Source organism: Ctenocephalides felis, unplaced genomic scaffold (genome assembly GCF_003426905.1).
Source record: "Ctenocephalides felis isolate EL2017-DRISC unplaced genomic scaffold, ASM342690v1 CF-g0.4_SCAFFOLD_01886, whole genome shotgun sequence".
Taxonomy (NCBI): domain Eukaryota; kingdom Metazoa; phylum Arthropoda; class Insecta; order Siphonaptera; family Pulicidae; genus Ctenocephalides; species Ctenocephalides felis.
In genome coordinates this window covers 66,280,595-66,298,736 of record NW_020538040.1, presented here as the reverse complement: position 1 = coordinate 66,298,736, position 18,142 = coordinate 66,280,595, and the positions used below count along the sequence as shown (strand labels likewise).

Below are 18,142 nucleotides of genomic sequence, written 5' to 3'. Positions count from 1 at the left end.
TAAAATCAACAGTTATTAGAAGTTTTTTTTTATCAAAATACATGAATCATAACTATTACGTTTAAGAAAGCACAATTACGACGTAACATATACCAACGGTTTTTTAATTTTATATGAAGACGAGATAACTCACCATAGTTTGTGAACAAAAACTGATATTGGATTTTCTTCTGCTGTTGTGTCGTTCAAATGTTTTTTGAGCAGAAAATGGGCTAGGTCTCACAAGATATCTGATAAAGAAAACAGTTTAAACAATTAAACTATACCCACTGTAATTTGTTTAGGGCTCTTTGAAAAATTACAAATTATATTTTAGAATTTCCTATCAACTAAATATTTAATTATCTTATTAGAAACGGCTTTATCCGAAATAATCAGAAAACGTTTAAAAAAGAAAAAGTATTGCGAGTACACGCTTCCAGAACGTGTGAACTTTTTGTAAATTGAAGAACTAAATTTACAATGAAACAGAGATAAAGTGGACATAATATAAAAAGTATGTTAAAATAGTTGAATTCGTTATACACATGATTCATTATCTTAATATAATAATAGAATTACTAACATTATGTCACCTTCTTCTAGTTTTAGATCACTACTTGGATTAATTATCACGTATGAAAGACTGTGACGCTTGTCGCTGACATCATCGTAATCAGCTCCTGGTAGATTGAGCGATTCCATTCGAGATCGTACTAAATTTGCGATTTCAGCTCGTTCTATTTGCTGTACATGATTATCCCGACTTTCACTATCAGCCATATTTATTGAATACTGAAATAATATAAGACCAAGAGTGTATTTCGAAAAATTACAATTTAGAACACAATAAAATTACTACTGTATGATTCGGATAATGCGAGTAATTGATTTTATTTTGATAAGATCTAAAAGATAATCAAAATTTCGCATGAATTTATATCCTTTGTTAGTCAGTTATAGACTGCCCCTAATGTAATTCGAAGCCGATTCTGAGTTACGAGTTCGAAGGACGAATGTGCTTGAAATCTACAGGGATGGTATACCAGAAGAATCAATATCAGCTAAAAGCCAGGTCGCTAAGGTACAGTCTTGTTCCTCAACCACACGTAAATACTTTTATATGCGTAAAGACGTAAGTGATTAGTCATATTTCATCGTATATAACTATATTATCCCGTCACATATAATTATAAGCAACTCAGAGAGGAAGATTAAGGAGTGTTTAAGTGATCTTTTTAGGTAGATGGAAGATATTGCACCCAACAAGAAAAAATAAAAGAGAAAATAACAATTGTTTAATACAGACCCATATAATTGAATTTTATTATTGACTCACAATTGAGCTCGATTTATAGCTTTTACATCCAGCGAGGCAACTCGCAGGTGCAGATTCCTGTGGTCTGTGGTAGAGTGCATTCGAGGAGCGTCCAACTTTAGCCCTTGATTTTCGATGGACCGTCGTCGTCTTTTTATCTTCACCCTTCTCATCTTCATTACTTAACTGTTGTATTTTTTCACAAAAATATAAATTATAAAAACTATTATTATAGAGTAGACTATTTGGGAACATATAACAACATTGTTGCGATTTCGTATTTTTCAACGAAATTTCTATTTCGTAGATAAGTAATAATATGATACGCTTAATAAATAAATTAAAATTTAAAATAAAAATGTTACAATAAACAATGATAAATTAAACCTATAAAACAAATAAAATCGTACATTTTTAATTGAATAACTTTTTTCAGAAAAATTTCGATTTAAAACAAATATTACTAATGGTTTTTTAAATTTATATATGAAGAATATCTGCATTAGTTTTTACCATATTCAAGTTTTACCATTGTTTGAAATTTTTGTTTTTTTTTTAAATTTCCATACATACAAGAATAAATAATATTACGATAGCATTAATTTCAATTATTGACCTCACACACAGACCTGTTTTCTTTCATGTTTGTCATGGACTTGTCAAAAATATCAAATTTTTGAATTTCAAGTAAAATCTAAAACATTTCAATCATTAACTTACATGAGATATATCACATTGACTTGTGTCTTGCGTTCTGTAAATTCCAATCGGAATTTCACAAGTAGTGGAACAAAGTTTTTGGTAAAGCCGGCCGTAAGTGCGGATCCACATGTCATCTTTTGTTATTTTTATCTGAAGTTTAAACAAATCAACTTTATTTACACCATTTTGATTATGAATTCAACTCGACTTACAGAAGTAAGAAATCCAGAACCTGGAGCCTGATCTATGCCTAATAATAGTCTTACAAATGTGATAACGTAGTCTTTAACAAAGGCCTGGTATAGAAGCGTATCGAGCATAGAGGCACTGAAGACTGAACCGGCCGCGAAAGGCAAGCGGAACATGTAGGATATGTGCGAGCCGCGCTCCTTCTCGCGCTGAAATAAACGAACCATTATATTATATTATATTATATTACATATAAATTTAAGAACTTAAACTAGCTGTAAGTGGAAATCTGTCTTAATGCAATTAAGGCATCGTGCCTTAAGGCAAATTGCTGGAACTTCCCGTACCAAAAATTATTTTTTTTTAATAAGATTAACATTTTTGAAAAAAAATTACTCTGAAAAAATAGATTTTTGAGAAACTATAAATTTTTGACAAAAACTGACTTTTTGTTGAGAAATTTATTTCTAAATATTTTGGAAATTTTGAACTTTTTTTCAAAGCAATTCTACTGCTTTAAATGCATAGAGACTAAATATCGAAGCGCGTAAGCGCCGCGTCGCCGTCTAACGGATAAACATTGGTACGGAACCCATAGGAATGTAAACAAAATTTATACTTATTGTTAAAATCTCTATAAAATATCTGATAATTTGATGTGCATATGTCTAAAGCCGGCCACAGACGTAACTGTATACTTGCGCAACTGAATGAATGCGCAACCAGGCGTATTTTCACAGCGCCCACAGACGGTTCAAGTTTATGTTCAAGTACTTGCGCAAGCATATCACAAATGTCAAATAATAAATGTCAAAACATAACCTAAAAATATATTTTTTTTATTAATTTATGTATTTACAGCATCAGAAGAGAATTCAAAGTGTTCAGAGGGCTAATTTAATAACTTTTAATTGTCGATAACTTCATAAACTTGTATTATGAATTCGCTACAAAGTAAAATAAAAACGGGACATGTGCTGCCACACGCGGCCAACGAATGAACTTGCCGACTTGAATGGTTGCGCAATTAAAATAATGAAAAAGTGCTCATGCCTACTCGCTTGCACCAGTCTGTCAAGTTGCGCAAAAAACACGCCACAGACGCTACAGAACACATGTGCAAGTCGCAGGTTGCGCAAGTATACAGTTACGTCTGTGGCCGGCTTAATGTCTAATGATTATTGTTGACCGCCAAATGGTATTTTTTTTAGTTTTTTTTACTAGATCTCCGAAACCGCTAGACCTATTTTCGTGAAAATTTGATAAGTGTTCATCTTGTACGCACACACACACATACATCAATTTTCTCCAAGGTATGCCAACATATTCAGAAACCTTTGAAACGTAAAGATATATAAAAATTTTCATTTTCGATTTTTTTGCGATTACTATATCTTACCCTACGCAGAGTTAATTATAAATAAATCAATTTATAATCTCCAGAACATTAACAATCGTCATTTCATTTCGAATCAAGTTTCAAAAAAAAAAATAGTTGCCAAATTTACACAAAATTGAAAAAGTGCTCCGCATAGTCACAGTCTAAACGCATTTGCAAATAATTATGTGCGACTTTTTCACTTATACTGGGCTTAGCTCGGCGGCATTTTCACATTTTTCAATGATTTTCATAAAATTTGAAAAGTGCTCCAGTACATAAACAGTCTAAACGCACTTGCGTAAACATTTGTACCAGAGTGGCGCTTAGACTGTGCTTAGCCTGGGTGATTTTTTGAATTTTTAATCCAAAATTACAAAAAAATTTTTTTGAAAAAAAAATTCGAAACAAAAAATTTTTTTTTCCAAAATAAATTATTTTGTTGAAACAAGCAAAAAGTTCTTTGAATCATTTAAATCGGACGCTTAGTTCTCTCAAAAACTGCCATTTTTTTAACATTTCGCTCTGTATCTCCGAAACCGCTGGGCCTACCTTTGCCAAAAACTAATCAGCACATCTCCCTATCAATAGGAATCGAATGTTTTTTAAACCATTCAAATCGGTTGATCCGTTCTCTCAAAAACTCGCTTGCTATTTTCTGCACTCTTTGCTCCATATCTCCGTAACGGCTGGACCTGCCTTTGCCAAAAACTAATCAGCACATCTCCCTATCGATAGGAATCGAATGTTTTTTGAACCATTGAAATCGGTTGATCCGTGCGCCCGAAAACGTGGACGAAAAAACGCGGACATACAAAACACACACACACACACACACACACACACACACATCCATTTTTTCTGAAGTATGCCAAAATGTTCAGAAACCTTCAAAACGTCGAGAAATGTAAAAATTTTTGATTTCGATTTTTGGACGATTACTATAACTTACCCTACGGGAAGTTAATACTAATAAAATCACACATTTTGCTTAAATAACCTTTTTGCTACGAGAATGTTTTCCAGGGGACAAAAAGCCGCCCAACTACTTGTTTTCAACATTTTTTTTTACTATTTTTAATTACAATATTTGTTACAACTGCTATATATTTTAACATATAGTAACAATAATGAACTTGAGAGAACATGATAGAATGAACTTGAATTTGAGAGAACATAATGAGGTAGAACGTACTTACAATTTGTTAGTTTGCAACACAAACACAAGTTAACAATAAATGCAAAACTTACAATCAAATAGATAATATATTATATATAATATAATATATATTGTAAATATAGTTACCTTTTCCATTTTTGACAAATGTAGGGCATATTTATCATGAGCTCGGAATTGCATAAAACGCATATTGGACGACTGAGATAATTCTGTAATACTCTTAATTCCAGGAAAAAATCTGAAATAGTACCTTCGACAATTAACTATAAATATTACAAATTTTACATCGACAATAATATAAAAAAATTCGTTATAATTATGAGGTTAATTGAATTTGAAGTAGTAATAATATACGCATAAGATATCACTTGTTCATTACCAAAGACATTTCTTCAATATGTGTATCAATTTTCAATAACTATTTATGTAAACTTCTCTCTATTAGTAATTGTTTTCTAAAACTGTTGACATATTTTTAACCATAAGAAAATTTACTATAAAAACTACAATCGTAATGTCGATAATAAGTAAGAAATATGAAAACTCTTACTTGAACATGGTTTGCACGGCAACTATAGTATTACAGTCTGAAAGTGAGTCCTCTTCAGCAGAATTTGACAATTCCTTATTGACAACTACCACGCTTTCCGCCAGCGTTATACCCGCTCTCAAAAGATCGTCTAAACTGAAATATTAATTTTAAATATTTAAAAAGGAATATAATGAGTTATTAATTGCAAATATTTAATAAAACATTTTTTTTACCAATCGATGGATCCCAGCATCCAATACACCAGTGGAAAATAAGCTATAGCGTCCAAGAACGCTACGTCAGGCCTTCTCTCTAGTAACAAAATAATAGGAAACAAGCGTGACTTAGTCCGAAAATGTGCTCTCAACGGTATAATAAAGTTATAAATTCCATTAGATGCATAATCTGCAGCTAAAATGATAGTCTTATTTCGCCACTGGTAATCCTTAGCATTACGATAGCTGCAATGTTCGCACACCTGAAAATTCGAAAACATAACATCGGTTAATTTTTACATGTAATTTAAAATTTTTATTTATTGAGCGATGTCATTATAGTCGAACCTCATTTCTATCATTATTTGCTTGTTCAAAATTAACAAGTTACCTGAGCAAGTTGCAGACAACACAACGGTTTCTTTTCTTTGAGGAGATAGCATAGGGTAGGACTAACGCCTATAAAAGGTGATACCGGAGGAAAACCTTTAACGATTCTGAAATAGAATTGCATAAATGTTTATAAATCATAATAATAGTTAATGTTGAAGTAAATTCTTAAACAGTGGTTGGTGTAAATTTGGTCACCGCGCTGAACTTCACTCTTTGCTGCATTTCGCTAGCAAAGAGATTCAAATCATAAAATGAATATTATTAATGTTAATTATTGATTTATTTTAAATTGTAGATTCTTATCAAATATAAATATATGCATAATATTTATATAAATAACAATTAAAATATGTAAACTATAAGTAATCATTTCTTGAAACACAAATTTCAAAAAGAGTTTGCAAAACCAAGTGCTAACTAACAATAGACTTATCCCGATTGTGGTAGTTTCGGAGTGCTATGATATTACATTTGTATAACTATAATTAATATAATACTGACGCAATTTTCTCCGAAGATGAATGCCAAGTCACATCGTCGCCCAGCTCATCTTCATTTGTACCATCGCACGATAGGTTATCAACCATGTCATTATTTTCGTCGAAGGATGTACTGATATTTGATGAGGTGAGCATGTCAGGCACGGGTAATATTGATGGCCTTCTGCTCCCTAAAATATATATTGTATATTTAAATAAAATGCATTTATATACATATAGACATATATACGTTTGGAATGATTGACCCAGTTTGAAACATTATGTAAACCGTAGTGTTATTACTGCATTTGTTGCATTTTAGGACGCCAAACACAGAATTTTAATCATAAATCTCTATCTAAATCGTGATCACTGATCTGGTAAGACAAGATCTATGTTCTAGCAATAGCGAATACTACGCGTAATAACGATCATTAAGCTCAAAATCTGTTCTTTTTCCTCGTTCCTGAACAAGCAGGGGCGTAACCATAGCCGTATCTGCTGTATCAATTATCGGATCCCCATCAAAAATAACCAAATTTTCTATGTAGACAGAATCTTAAGATAATCATCAATTATAATTTATTTAATAAATCAGGTCGGCAACAAAAAGAATTTAATTTGAATTGTTTGTAAAAATATTGCGAAAGTGACTAATATATAATTATATGTCGAAAAATAATATTTTTGTAATTTTATGGTTTTTTTAATTTGTGAAAAATATTATCATAGCACAATGCAGAATTAGTAAAAATCATAATTGTACTATTATAGTTCGTCCACAGTACGTTGTAGAAAATCGTAGTGCGATGTAGTATTATCAATGAACGTAATTGTATCATGTAGAACGTTTTGAAAGTGGTAATATATAAACCCCCGCGGGGCTCAAACTAATTATAATTATATATATATATATATATATATATATATATATATATATATATATACCTAAGTCTGTTTTTACACGGTAGATTGGTTCCAGAAGAAGCCGTGTAAAAAAAACCGTGTAAAAAAAGACATTGATCTTATACAAAAATGGGTGATTTGTTTCTAATCTCTAAAACCTATTAAAATTAGTGAAAAACAAGAATTTTTAAGAACAAGAATTCATGTTTATTTTATTAAATCAAATATATAATGCTTATTTTCACAAGCATAGTAATTAATGATAAAAAAGATATGCACTCTAATCTTAAAAGTAATATAAATTAAATGTATGGCAAGTTCAGGAACTAAAAAACTATGTTGTGAACGAAAAGAATAGGTTATCTCTTAAATCTGACCAGTAATTTTTATTGTATGCACATAAAGGAAATTCCCCTAAATTAGTGTTATTCACATTTGCTTTGACCAGTAAAAATTGTTTGTAAGCGCTAAAGGGGAATTCACTTAAATCTTTAAGCTAGTATTCGCAAACTATCCATACTATCGATGGTTTCAGACTTTTTGCTTTCATAAATACTTTTTTATGATATGAACATACTTCGCAAAAATTAAATTTGACAAAAAAAATACATAATAAAATTTCAAATCGTGCTAAATAGAATAAAATCGTGTAAAAAAATTAAAAATATTCAATTTTCAACCGTATTATATCAAAACCGTGTACAAAAAGACCGTGTAAAACCAGACTTAGGTGTATATATATTCGGTTACCTCTTCGTTGAGCTAACGATTCTACGCTAAGAGATGAAAGTTCTCCTGGACGAGGCACCTCTAAATTGTTTCCTGTAGCGTAATCGGAATTTGAGGCACTTGTTGTGCTATCTAAACGAACAACACCTGTTAAAAAATAAAAATATCACGTCGATTTCCTTGACTCTTCTTAAGGTAAAAGCATTTTATAGAAAAAACAATTAAAATTTATATTGATACCAGTAATTATGTTGATCGACCAAGTCAGATTGAAATTTTTGTCTTAAAAGTCTTTAGTGTTTATGCCATTTTGTTCTTTAAAAAATATATAATAATCTATAACCTGGGTTTTCGGAAACGCTGCTCTTCTCGATTTCTCGTGTAAGCGCCTCACGAACATTCGAACTTGTCGATTCGGCGCCACGAAGCAATTTCTTTGCCTTCGTAACTACACTTCCAGATTCCACCCGTTCCGAAGAGCCGTCGTCCGTTGTATTACTGCCTCTCAGAAGCTTCTTCGCCTTTTCCATAACTCCTCGAACTTTCTTATGTGTACTTTCCCGTTCCACGTGAGTAGAAGATTCATTGCATTGAGTCGATTTTGACATCGCATCGGAGGCATCGGCTCCATTCAATAGTTTAGTTTGTTCGCCATTTGTGCACATTTTGTCATTCGAATTTTTACCCTGAAGGTGCGTCGTGGACCCGCCTGCAGATCCAGGTACGCTATTTTCATTCACGCTCTGTGCGACTTCTTCATACATCTTTTTATTTTTTGCACGATCTCTGTCAAAGTTTTCTTGTAACTGTTTCAAAGTTCTTTGTCGATATAATTGATTAGAGTGACCGGTAGTAGGCGGAGGCGCTGATTGTCCATTACAATTACGATTACTTACTACAAAAGCCGAATTTTCTTCTTTAGTGATGCTCATATAGTAGCAAGTATCTGTATTTCTCATTATGTGACGTGGGCCGGGGTTAAGGAGTATTGTGTCTTCGTAAAATTCTGGAAGTTGCGCTGGACGAACGGCTACTAGTGAAACTCCATACCTAAAAAATGTCGAATAGAAAAAAACGCATTTAGTCTAAGAATAAAAATTAACGTACTGCTTGGTATAGTTGAAAAACGACATGATTTAGAAACAATACAAAAAGATAATTATATAAAAAACCTAGGTCTTACTTACTTTCTATGAGAATGAAAACTAGCATATGTAAAACTTTTGCCTTCATACTCTCCAAAAAATCTACTTTCGCCTAAAAGTATATGATATATTTCATTTCCAGAACATTTTCCATAAACTCTATGCCATTCTTCTGGTGACTGCTGTCCTTCTCTGCAATAGATTATAATATTATTATTTACTTCGCTATGAATAGTTTTGCAATAAGTAAATAATAGAAGATGTTATGTTCAGGATAGAAGTTATGTTAATAATCCTAGAATTAATACTAATAATAAGTTAACAGTAAAGAAATTAGCATGAGAGTTAGCAAATTAAAAACAATTGCATAAAATTTGATTTGGCATATAATACTTACTGTCCTCGGCTAGTGTGTAAGAGCAGAGTAACCAAAGTGCTTGCTCCTGGACAGGTGCAGTTATTAGCGAGAAGAGCGTATTTGAATTCATCTTCACAGACGACGTGTTCTGCAAATCGCACATGTAACTTGTTTTCGGGGCGAAATATTTGCACGTATTGAGGTACCGATGGAGCAAAATCTTTCACAGCCCATGATCTATATTAAAACAAATAATTTTATAGCCAAACAAATGGAACAAATTCTCGTAATCCTTAAAATTTGAACTAATAACGGTATGAGCTTATCGATGATCCAATCTATATATGTATTTAATATTATTATACGAATATTAATTATGTTATATTTATATAATTCTTCATTTTTATTATTTTATGTTATAAATAGTATTTTCTGACCTTCCCATAGGGTGGGTTGTGATAGTCGTCCAAAAATCAAAAATGAAAATTTTTGCATTTGTTCAAGTTTCAAAGATTTCCGAAAATTTTGGCATACCCTAAAAAAATTGATGTATGTGTGTGTTCAAATTTGTTATGCAATATTGCCCATATAATTAGTAGAATCTTCAATATCTTCATGTAGCATAAGATAGTAATGAAAACACGTCGAATTTGCATAAAAAATAGCTTGTATCAACTTTTTATAACAAATAGCATTTCCATTGTACGAGATTGCTTTTCTGAATGATTTCTGGACACCATAAAATAAAGGAAATAACGGAAAATTTACTGACATCATATAAGTTTGAGTGCTACTATAAATTGATTTTAGGTGTTTTTTATATTATTCATGTTTGTTTAAATTGGATATATGTATGTGTATATACAATTTTCGTGGATGTTATCGGGAGCACGCATCAACCGATCTGAATTTTTCAGAAAGCATTCGAATCCTATTCATGGAGAGACGTGCCGATTAGTTTTTGGCAAATGTAGGAGCAGCCGTTTCGGAGCTACAGAGCAAAGAGTGCAGAAAATGAAAATTAAGTTTTTAAAAGATCAAAGCATACGATTTGCATGATTCAAAAAACATTTGATTCGTAATAAAGTTGGGAAGTAGATATTAGTTTTTCGAAAAAACAGGTCCAGCCGTTTGGGTAATGCAAAGCTAATACTGCAAATAAGTGCAGTTTTTGAGAGAATGAAGTATCTGATTATAAAGGGTCCGCCATATAACTTTTTTTTATTGGTAGCAATTTAGAATTTTTGACAGCCAATAAAAAGTTAGACAGACATTTCAATGAAATTATTTTCGATTATTAACCAGAAGGATTGCACTTTCAAATAGAAAAGATTTAAATTGAGAAAATATTCAGTAGTTTATATATAGCATTTTCAAAAAAAAAGTTATCTGCCGGGCCCTATAATAATTCAAACAATATTCGATTCGTATTGATGAAGAGACGTAATTTGCCTTAAAGCACAAGCATGTTTTAGTATTGCACTGACGATGGATCAAATCGAGACTCTAAACAATGCAAGATTAATTATAAATTACCTAACTATGTATCATTCATTTTATATGCTTTATAAATATCTATATAAATTATCTGAAAGTTTCAGTCTGAAACTGAATTTTCGATTCTTGCAAAATTCTATTAAATGGCATAAATATTGATGCCAATTTACAACTTTTGGCTTCAGCTAGGTTTATGTATTAATTCATTCATTTCATATCTGTTGTGCGGCAAAACTGCAAATAATTGTAGAAGACCTAATACGGCGGCTAATTGAAATGCATTTGTTTTATTTATGCATGCCCTTAACTGAGCATGCGCTCATCTTTACTACGGCATATCATAAACCACACACGCGAAACTCACTAAATAATCGATATCAAGGATAACGGTAATCCGGATATATTTGAATCAGAAATCGAACGGACCAGCCGGTATCGGTAGTGTACATGTGATAGTCACCATTTACGCATAGTGCTGAAATTACTACGATATGTACTACTACGAATGAATCAATAAAACACGAATTAAATTTGTTCAACCAACAAATTATTAATTAACCCTCCGTCGGTCGGCGTGGTCTGGCCAGACTTTTTTCGACTTCAATTAAAAAAAAAATACTTCTAGTAATCCTTGACATTTCTTGACTTTTCCTAAAATTTCATTTGCTGTCGATCAATGAAAAAATCAGGACAAAAAAATGTACAGAAGGATAATTATAAGGATATTAACTTTTTTATACTTCGAACGGTCGGAGTGGTCCAGACCACCCATACATTTTGTATGAAATATACGCTTTTTGATTTATGTAAACCAGTATTTTGTCTTTTTTCTGGTATTTTCTATTCAAACTGTATTTTATATATTCTTTGCTATGTGTTGTAACATAAATATTAGTATTTTCACGACGAGAGTTCCTTGAAAACCTACTAAACTTATTAGTCATCGCAAACATTGAAAATCGGATGAGTAATGCGCACATTATCAACAATTTTTCTACCCGTACTGCGTTCGAAATTTTTTTTAGCAAACCTGTAGTGAAATTTCAAAGGCGACGCACCTCATTTCGTTTTCATTAGAATTTCACATTCATTTCGAAGAAGCCCAAAAAGAATAAATATTGTTTTTCGTTGATATAAAACAGAAAAATAAAAATAATAAAAAATCAATGATTTTTTTATATTCTCTGATTTTTTTACATAATATAATATAATATACAATTTTTTATTATAAGCAAGCTCAACACATGCAAAAGACGGTAAGAAAAAAAAAATCAAAACTATAAATATTTAATACTAATAATAGTTTATATATAAGACACCAAAAACTTATTTACCCTATATAAATGCATGTAAAATGAATGGTGGTCCAGCCAGACCACTTCGACCGTTCGAAGGTGAATAAATATCCGACCGACAGAGGGTTAAAAGTTGTTTAAATGTTTCTAAAATTTAAGCCAAAACGGATAAAACAAACCATATTATAATATTTACAAAGTTAAAAAAAATCAAAATGATAATCCTTTCACTACTAGGTAACGACCTGTGTGTAGGAAAGTCACCAACAGACCAAATTCAGTGTGTCGACCGTCGCTTCAATATTTATCACTACTCTGCGATCAATTGTTGAGAATTTTTAGTTTGTTATTATAGTTTTTAATCCTTCAGAAGTAAAAAGATATTAAAATATTTTGTGTAACATATACTTGTGCAGCTTATCGGTACAGGAATATCACTCCTGTGAAAAACACTCTTGCAGAGTAAAATAAAAATAATGGGCAACACTGCCCCAGGACAGGTCCGTGAGCTGAGTTAAACTCCAACTTAATTCAGAAAAGAATAGTGAGAGAGATTGTCATTTCACACCGCAGTGCCCGAAATGGGCTATTCTCAATTAAATACAATATTTTATGTGATGATTCATTATTTTATTTTGACATAACTACACTAATTAACTAAATAAATCCAAATATTGAATTATTTCACTAATGCTAGTTCATCGAGTATTATTTATTTCGAAAAGAAAAAAAAGTTGAAATTTGTAATAAATTGAAGTCCTTAATCCAGCAATCATAACCACGTGTTCTCAAGCTATTTTTGTATACAGTTCTCAACTTGAGTTTCTAGCGAAAACCATCCTTCACATATATGAAAAAAGGCTATTTTCATTTGAGATCGTATTTAAGGAATATAATCTCAGCCAAAAATCTGGTATCACTACTGCTTGACATCGAACCGGAAACTGGTGGCTGCTAATTCTTGTTCTTACCACGAGATCACGGTAGATTCGAAGTCAATGTTTAACATTCAAATTTGTTATGCTATGTTAATATTGCCCATATAATTAGTAGAATCTTGAATTAAAGTAAGAATTCATGTAGCATAAGATATTAATGAAAACACGTCGAATTTGCATAAAAAATAGCTTGTATCAACTTTTTATAACAAATAGCATTTCCATTGTACGAGATTGCTTTTCTGAATGATTTCTGGACACCATAAAACAAAGGAAATAACGGAAAATTTACTGACATCATATAAGTTTGAGTATTACTATAAATTGATTTTAGGTGTTTTTTATATTATTCATGATTGTTTAAATTGGATTTATATAGGTGCACAACACAAGATCAGCGATAACATAGTAGGAAGCATGAAGTTAGAAGTCGATTATTTGCATTGTATAAAAATGTACCTTGTAACTATATCTACAAATTTATATAGCTATCTTAATGAATTATATGTGTTATTTGGTTGATTGTAAACGTGCCAGAGGACACGTAATAATGTGTTCAAAGATAAAATACTAAAACAGCGTCCCAATCAATAACTTGAAATATTCATTATTCTGCATTATGGTAATTAATACTTATATGAGCTCTACCGTTCTAAAGTGTCCTGCAATTGCATTCATTATGTTCGTGTCAACTAAACATTAAAAAGAGACACTCGCTGTACAACACTTTGCACTTGGGCTTAACTACGTGTTAAAATACAGTTTATTGTTATGTCTGAATCGTAAACTGTTGCCAATGATGTCATTTCAATAGTCACCTTAATATAGTATGTTCATCAGCAGCTGACTTATCAGCATAATTTCGTGCAGCAAGAACGAAACACGCTTCGGCCTCGTTCATTCTTGCTCTCGCCAAATCGCTATCCTTGAGACACGATCCTTGTATGTAAATAACTCGTTGGGCCCATATAGGAACCTATGGAATAATAAAAGTCAAATAAACTGATGCATAACATTTTACTGTATAATAATCATCGGTAATAATGCATTTCTAATCGTATAATAATTGTTGAAATTACGATTTAAATTGTTCCAGTTTATGAGTACAGGTAGTGATTAAATGTATAATAGGGTAGGGCAGAGCACAAAGGTCCAATTTTATTCTGAGCAATTATATCGTGAAAACTAAACCAATTATAACACAACAAATACCACATATCAAACGAACAAGTATCTGACTATGATCAGTAAAACTCCCAGCTAAATAATCATTGTAAAAATGTGCTTTTTATACTGCTTTTCAAAAATTTATAACATGGTCCTTTTTACTTTATATGCGGGGAAAATTGAGACGGCCAGGGGCAAATAGGAATACAATTTTAAAGAAATTTTACAAAATAATAGCTACATTATTTAACAAATACAAAATATAAATGTCATAAGTGCATTTTTTATACAAAGATAACACTGAAAATAATCTTGATATGGTATTTTATCAAAAATATTCATTATCAGAATTAGAATAATTATTCATTCATTCCATCTCTTGTAGAATAGTTTTTTTTAAATTAATTAACTTTTGCATTTGTTATTTTTTAATTCTTACACTTTTGCGAGAGTTGGTCCTTTTTACCCCACCCAGGTGCAAGCTTTTATAAAGATAATATAAAAAAACTGTTGAATTTAACTTAAAATTAACAATATATGTTATAAGACAATAAAATAACGTATACTTAAAAATTATATTAAGGTCTCATAAACTAAGCAATAGTGCTAATACCACAAAAACTAACAATGAAATCAAAAACTTTTGTAATGGATTTTCAAACATTGCCATTTTTCTCCCGATAACAACGTCGTAAAATTTAAGGTGATGGCTGGTATGACTTTCAAATATTGTTAAAAAATTCTTAACTTTACGATTTTTGAGATGTCGGTGGTAGACCTTTTTACCCGCGGATCTTTAAGCTCCGCCGCTCTACCCTAATCTATTATATATTTTATTATTCTATTATATATATTATTCTATTATACTAAACTATTTTCATGTCGAACAAAATAATTTTATTTCAATCAACTTTAGATTGGGAAAACGAAATCTGTTTTATGATTTAATTCAAAAGTCCAACAGTTCATTCTATACAAAAATATACATAATGCGTAACGCAAGTACAAAAATTACAGACTTTATAAAAACTCATAATTAAACGTCAATCACAATAATAAATCCGAGTTTTACATTTTTTTAAAATAAATTTAGATGGCTTTGAATTGGCTTTGAAAATTAGACTGTGAGCAAATATTCTTTTAATAATAAATGTGAATAAATTTTTTGTAGTAGAGTAGAGTAGAGTGGGGTTAAAAGGTCCGCTGGTAAACTGTCCAGCGCCGATATCTCAAAAATAAGTAAATTTAAAAAATCCGTGACAATATTTGAAAGTAGAGGGAAAAGATGTATAACCAGCCATCACCTTGATTCTTACGACGTCGCTATAGGGATTAAAACAGCAATGTTTGAAAATCCATAACAAAAGTGTTTTCTTTCGCTGTTAGTTTTTGGTTGTGAAGACTATTGTTTAGTGTATGAGACTTCGATATAGTTTTTAAGTAAACGTAATTTGATTGTCTTATATGATGTATTGTTATTTTTAAGTTAGATACAACCCTTTTTTATATAACCTCATGTAGGTGGAGTGAGAAGCACCAACTAAACCATTATTAAACAATAAAAATAGTAAATAAAAAACTAAAATTAGTTAAAAAAGTAATTTACAATAAATAAAATAAATTGATAGTTCCAACTCTGCTGGTGAATATTTCTGACAAAATACCAGATCAAGATTGTATGCAGTGTTATCTCTGTAAAAAATGTTCCCAAATTTGTATTTTGCATTGATTAAGTAATGTAGGCATTATTTTCTAAAATCCCTTTAAAATTAAAAATTCAACATTGGGACCTTTTTGCTCCCTGGCCGTCCCATTTTAGCCCGCTTATGGGGTAAAAAAACAGGTGACAAATTTTTAAAAAATTACCAAAAAAACATGATTCTGCGATGATGAATTTTAGCTGAAAATTTTACTGAACATAGTCAGATAGCTGTTTGTTTCGTATAATTATGTTATTTGTTGTGATATTATTGGTTTAGTTTTCACAATATAATAGCTCAAAGTCAAATAGGACGTTTGTGCCCCACCCTACCCTACTCTAGTATATAAAATTGCGTATCAATTAATGACATTATTGTGTTTCTATAATAATTGATAATAATATTCTATATAGTTCTACCTGAAGTATCATGCGCATTGTGGTGTCTAATTCCATAGGCGATAGGAGTACCACATAAAAGTCTTGTAGAAGAGGATGAGCATAAAATTCGTTCAGAAAATCCATGATCGTGTCCGCATGTAAGGTCGTCGAGCAGACCACGACGTGCAGCTCGCTCTGGGCACGGTGCGAACTGTACGAACCTCCGAGCTTCTGACGTTCCATCCACGTGAAAGCCAACTGCTCGAACTGCATTGGAAATTTTAATTATATCGTATTGCATTTCAACAATCATTTCATTTATTTATCCATATCGAACTGGTTCATTTAAAACTAGCTGTAAGTGGAATTCTGTCTTAAAGCAATTAAGGCATCGTGCCTTAAGGCAAATTGCTGGAACTTCCCGTACCAAAAATTTATTAACGATTAACATTTTTAAAAAATTTTACTTCGAAAAAATAAGATTTTTAAAAAACTATAAGTTGGACAAAAAATTACTTTTTTTGAAAAAAAAATTATTATTTTTTTTTAATTTTTTTTTAAATTAAAAAAAAATGTTTTCTTTATTTTAACATATTTTGGAAGATCTGAACGTTTTTTCAAAGCAATCGTACTGCTTTAACTGCAAAGAGACAAAATCCATAGGAATGTAAACAAAATTTATACTTATTGTTAAAATCTCTATAAAATATCTGATAATTTGATGTGCATATGTCTAATGATCATTTTTGACCGCCAAATGGCATTTTTTTTACTTTTTTCGTTAGATCTCCGAAACCGCTAAACCTATCTTTATGAAAATTTGATCAAGTCTTCATCTTGTCAATACAAGTAAAATGTTTTTTGTATTATTAAAATCGGACGCTCCGTTCTCTTAAAAACTGAGGTATTGTTTTTGGCACTTTCTGCCCCATATCTTCGGAACGGCTAGACCTGCCTACGTGAAAAACTAACACATACATCCATTTTTTCTAAGGTATGCCAAAATATTCAGAAACCTCTGAAACGTAAAGATATATAAAAAATTTCATTTTCGATTTTTTTGCGATTACTATAACTTACCCTACGGGAAGTTAATAATTGCTACAACTAAAAGTAATATAATGTTATATACAGGTAACCCTCGTACAACACGGTAGTTACGTTCCAGAAAACAAGCATGTTATGCAAATTCGTGTTATAAGGGACAAAGAACTAGTACAAAAAAGGGGGTTACGTTCCAAGAATTCAAAAAAACATGCTACATATCATGATTTTATAATAAATATTGTTACTTTTATTCATTTTTTTAAGAAGTAATATACATTACTTGAATTATATAATTTTTTCATCATAATTATCATATACTGTCATAATTAGCATTAAGTGCTATCGAACATGATCCTTTTTTTGCAAGATATCCTCATCCTCTGAGCAGTTTTCTATACTACCTTCAGATCAGTGCATTATTTTTTGCAGAAAAATGTCTGCGTTTACTTGCTTTTAAAAACTGTTACTGTTAAAAAACTTTTATGCTCATTTTATTTAAGGAATTGCTTAAGAATTATTTTTATAATCCTAGAATTTTTTTTCGATAGAACATACGCGCTCTAATAATATAATATACCAATTTAGTTATCTTTTGCATTAGTTTCATCACATTTA

General features: G+C 31.0%; 1 protein-coding gene across 1 annotated transcript in view; it reads right to left on the bottom strand.

The window, feature by feature from the left end:
* The window catches only part of LOC113378794 (potassium channel subfamily T member 2), a 209,007-nt gene that overhangs the window by 1,166 nt on the left and 189,699 nt on the right, over positions 1-18,142 (bottom strand). Inside the window, exons 10-25 of the mRNA XM_026619388.1 lie at positions 16,520-16,747; positions 14,052-14,209; positions 9,543-9,740; positions 9,188-9,337; positions 8,344-9,050; positions 8,022-8,147; positions 6,388-6,556; positions 5,885-5,990; positions 5,512-5,756; positions 5,297-5,431; positions 4,852-4,984; positions 2,212-2,412; positions 2,018-2,149; positions 1,319-1,483; positions 566-774; positions 134-230 (exon numbers count right to left, since the gene is read on the bottom strand). Of these exons, the coding sequence (XP_026475173.1) occupies positions 134-230; positions 566-774; positions 1,319-1,483; positions 2,018-2,149; positions 2,212-2,412; positions 4,852-4,984; positions 5,297-5,431; positions 5,512-5,756; positions 5,885-5,990; positions 6,388-6,556; positions 8,022-8,147; positions 8,344-9,050; positions 9,188-9,337; positions 9,543-9,740; positions 14,052-14,209; positions 16,520-16,747 (3,159 nt within the window). The remainder of the gene's footprint in view (positions 1-133; positions 231-565; positions 775-1,318; positions 1,484-2,017; positions 2,150-2,211; positions 2,413-4,851; positions 4,985-5,296; positions 5,432-5,511; positions 5,757-5,884; positions 5,991-6,387; positions 6,557-8,021; positions 8,148-8,343; positions 9,051-9,187; positions 9,338-9,542; positions 9,741-14,051; positions 14,210-16,519; positions 16,748-18,142) is intronic.